The sequence below is a fragment of the Triticum urartu genome, chromosome 7, assembly GCF_003073215.2.
Source record: "Triticum urartu cultivar G1812 chromosome 7, Tu2.1, whole genome shotgun sequence".
Lineage (NCBI taxonomy): Eukaryota > Viridiplantae > Streptophyta > Magnoliopsida > Poales > Poaceae > Triticum > Triticum urartu.
The window spans coordinates 719,659,893-719,664,231 of record NC_053028.1 but is presented as its reverse complement, the minus strand read 5'-3'; the positions used below and the strand labels follow the sequence as shown (position 1 = coordinate 719,664,231).

The following is a 4,339-nucleotide window of genomic DNA, read 5'->3' as shown; positions in this document are numbered from 1 at the left end:
GACAAGGAGATGGAGAGTGAGAAGTATGGCAGGGTCCTTGAGTGGTGTTCGCTGAAGAAAGACTTGGAGCTCAAAGTCATTGGAGAGTGAGGCAGCAATCTTAGTGGTATGCAAAAGCAATGGATTCAGATAGCCCGTGCATTGTATCAGGGTGTTGACACCTATTTGTTCAATGATATGTTCAATGCAGTTGATGCTCATACATGATCCCACCTTTTCAAGGTATAATACCATCTCTTTTTTTACAATAGAAGTTTGAGAACACGTTGCTTAAGGCTTCTATCATTTGTAGGAATGCTTGCCTGGGGCTTAGGCTTAAAAAACAATGGTTTATGTCACCCACCAGATTGAATTCCTGCCTGCAGCCGATCTTATTTTGGTGAGAATTTCATTGGCACATGTTTCATGTCAATTTTATTGTCATAAATTATTCGCTTCTCCTAGTAAGGTAATTTTAATGCAGGTAATGAACGGCGAGAGAATAGCACAAGCAGGCAAATACAACGATATACATAGTTCAGGAGCGGACCTAGCAGAACTGGTTGGTCCACACCAAGATGCTCTCACAACAATGGACGTGACTGATGTTGCTAATGGAGGTGATGAGTTCGAACCTATCCAGGTCATTGTCATCCGTTGAAGAGAAAGATAAATGAAATGGCAAATAAAACAGTGACAAGGTTCAAAGTGGGCAGCTGGTGCAGGAAGAAGGAAAAAAGATAGGGTGTGGTTATGGGTCTACTGGAAGTACCTCACATTGGCTTACCGGGGAGATCTTGTAGCACAGTTACTTTTCCAAGTACTTTAGACGTTCAGATTGCTAGCAATTACTGGATGGCCCGGGCTTCTCATGTGTCGAAAGACGCCGAGGCTCCAGTGAGCACGTCGACACTGATCTCTGTCTTTGTGGCATTGGTTGTTGCAAGTTCGCTTTGCATCTTCGTAAGGGCACTTGTTTCTTGTGGCAGCTGCATACAAAATAGCAACTCTGTTGTTCAACAAGATGCACATGGCCATATTCAGAGCTCCTATGTGTTTTTTGACTACAATCCGAGTGGGAGCATCTTGAATAGAGTAAGTTATCTGCATCAGCTCAAATTTCCTTTAAAGTTTTATTTATTAACATCAACTATGCGGACTCTGAAGAAAGTCGCCAATGATTACAGAGGGAATGTATTTGTCTCGGTCAGTAAGAAAATCTAAACTTGCAGGACTGTGGAAGAAGCCAAAGGGCGAGCCATTTTGATTGGCCTCAAGTCGCTTTCAGCCGTGTACAGAGGGCCCATAATCATATCATTGAAACTAACACCCAAGGATTGGAGGTGGGCAGGCCTAATAGGTCTGGTTGTTTCTCTTTCATCAGCGATGTAAAAAAATGAGTTGCAGGTTTTCAGCCCCGTCCTCATCAACTCCATTCCCAGGGCAAAAAAAAAACTGGCACATGAGCTGGCTGCTCGGGCCAGCCGAGATTCGTTGATCCTTGCTGATGTATCGAGGCAACTCTGCACCCTGCTGCTATCTGAATGTACCACCTAAGTGTGTTTTGTCTGTGAAGGTAGTCATCCTAAAAACAAGAACTATGCTGACTCAGGACTTAAACTGGTTAGGCTTCAACCAAAGTGAAGTGGATACAAAGATCGCTTACCAGATGGGTTCCATCATACAAATAGCATCAACGCCTATATTGTTAATTGTTTATTATATTATTTTATATTAAAACGGCTTATGTATTCTACCGGAGCTGTCACGTGCCATATTAATTTCAGAAAAGCAATTTCTAATTTAATTGTTAGGGGAGTGCTTCGGTACAAACCCCCCCCCCCCCAAAACGTATAGTGGGTAGTATGGTAATTTCACATTAGGTATAGGAATACCCACCTGACGCCGTACGTCGCGCGCGACCTCGTACGCTCGCCCGCGTGTGCCGCACCCGTCGCTGTACGCCCGCCCGCCCGCGTACCCGCACCCGTTGCCGTACGCCCTCACGTCTCGACGTTGGTGTCGACAGTTGTTGGAGGAAAAAAAAAGACACGGTAGCCGCCGACGCCCGCTGTCGAAACCCTGAACCCTAACGCATCCACGCCGTCTCCACGTTGGCCCCCATCTGCACGAAGTCACCGTCGCCCGAGTCGCGGCCCAAACAGGCCGCCGCGCGTGCCCCGGCGCCTTTACCGCTGCCGGCGCGCGTGCCCGCCGCCGCATTCCATTCCCGTCGCCCAGATGGCCGCCCACCCACGATCTACGTCGCCGCCTCCCTCCGCGCACTACGCCTACTACGACCAGCCATCGTCCTCACGCCGTCGACACCTGCCTCCGCCGGCCAGCAACGTCACGCCGTCATCACGTTCGTCGTCGGAGGAAATGGATCCGGCTGAAATCCTCGCTGCCGTGCAAGAGGTTGGTTTGAGACATTGTTGTGCTTGATAAGATAGTTGTTTTAGGGATGATGTTACATGGCGTTTGATTCATCGTACAATTTTTTTAACTATATATAGTTAGAGGAGGAGGGAGATTATGATGGCGATGATTACGGCGAGGACAACGAAACCTCGTCACGGAATATGGATGAACCTCATGAGGAGAACTACATGAGTTTGGATGAATCTTATAGTGGCAATGTAAGTGTGATCAATGTTGATAAAACAATAAATATGAGGGGGTAAATATGATAGACCGCACGGAAAATTTAATATTTTTTTGCATGATGCAGCGACATGGCGATGATGATGATGATATGGATATAGATGATTCATTTGCTGAAAGTGCACTCCGGGTATGTTATTAATAAAATCAGAGAAGAAATGACATAATAACCATATGAGCGCTTACATGTATTTTTTTGCAATGCGCGCAGATGGACGAGGACGGGGACTTTGTGAGGAATATTGTGGACGATGAAAGTGAAAAATCGCACGTTGATGCATCTCATGATGACAGCTCCAGCAAAGTAAGTTTTGAAACTTTCATCACTACAGTACATTTTAAAATTATAACTGACTGACATAAATGGTTTAATGCATTAATTTACAGGGAGATGTAGATGGTACAAGCAGGAATGATGAGCATGTTGGTGATGATTTGTTTAATTTTGACATCGGATTTGATGAATATCAGCAAGAATCATTGGACATGCATTGGAAGGTCATGAGGAAGACGTTCAAGTCACTAGGAGATGCTTACAATTTCTATAATCAGTATGCGTACGAGCGTGGTTTCAGTGTAAGAAAGGACTCACTGAAATATTCGAAAGGTCCTGAGGCAACTAAGCGCTTGAGAAAGTATGTGTGTGCGAGAGCTGGGAAACGACAGGCAAAACGTTGTACAATGGAAGGCAGGACCCGCAGGCTGAGAGGGGAGACTCGTTGCTTCTGCGATGCGCATATAACTTTGAAACTTGATAAAGAGCGTGACGTTTGGTATGTCAGCAGTTTCAATGATGATCACAGTCACGTTCTAGCTAGACCGGATGAAGTCACGTTTCTTCGGTCTCACAATCAGATAAAAGAATATCAGAAGGCTGAGATCTTAACCATGGCAGGTGCTGGAATCAGGAAACATGTGATTTATGATCAACTCGTCAGTAGGTCCGGGTCATATGCAAAGGCTAGTTTTGGGAGGAAGAAGCTTTATAACATGTGTTATAGAGAAAAAATGAAGTTGCTTGCACAAGGTGATGCGGACACTGCCATAGGGATCATGATGACCAGAAAAGAGAGAGATCAAGATTTCTTCTTTGAGCACACCGTCGATGATGAAGGAAGGCTGAAAAACATATTCTGGTGTGATTCTCAATCACGTCGAGACTATGTTGACTACGGTGATGTGACAGTCTTCGACAGCACATACAGGATGAATAGGTATGGCATGCCATTTATACGTTTTGTCGGTCTGAACAACCACCGTTGCACCACGGTATTCGGTTGTGCTCTTGTGTCTGACAAGACGGAAGATACATATGTCTGGCTGCTTCAGACGTTTTTGAGGGCTCACTGTCAGAAGAGGCCCAGGTGAGTAATTACTGATGGAGATGCAGCTATGATTAAGGCCATAAGAAAGGTACTTTCGGAGGTTTGGCATCGTCTTTGCTCGTGGCATATTGAGAAGAACATGCAGAAACACCTTCATCATAAGTCTCTAAAGGAGTTCAGGTCTCTACTTTATTATGCCACTTCAAAAAAGGTATTTGAGGAGAGATGGGCAGTGTTTACCGCCAAATGGCAGTCGGAGAAAACAAAGACATGGTTACGTAGGATGTACAAGAAAAAAGGCTTTGGGCTGCATCATATATGTCAGGTGGGTTTTTCTTAGGTATGCGAAGTAACCAGCGAAGTGAGAGTCT

At 45.2% G+C, this 4,339-nt stretch overlaps 1 protein-coding gene across 1 annotated transcript in view; it reads left to right on the top strand.

The window, feature by feature from the left end:
- The first annotated feature begins 2,220 nt into the window (after positions 1-2,220).
- Positions 2,221-4,339, top strand: part of LOC125519659 (protein FAR-RED IMPAIRED RESPONSE 1-like) — a 6,528-nt gene continuing 4,409 nt past the window's right edge. The window contains exons 1-5 of the mRNA XM_048684389.1: positions 2,221-2,397; positions 2,496-2,618; positions 2,711-2,773; positions 2,855-2,947; positions 3,031-4,007. Of these exons, the coding sequence (XP_048540346.1) occupies positions 2,221-2,397; positions 2,496-2,618; positions 2,711-2,773; positions 2,855-2,947; positions 3,031-4,007 (1,433 nt within the window). The remainder of the gene's footprint in view (positions 2,398-2,495; positions 2,619-2,710; positions 2,774-2,854; positions 2,948-3,030; positions 4,008-4,339) is intronic.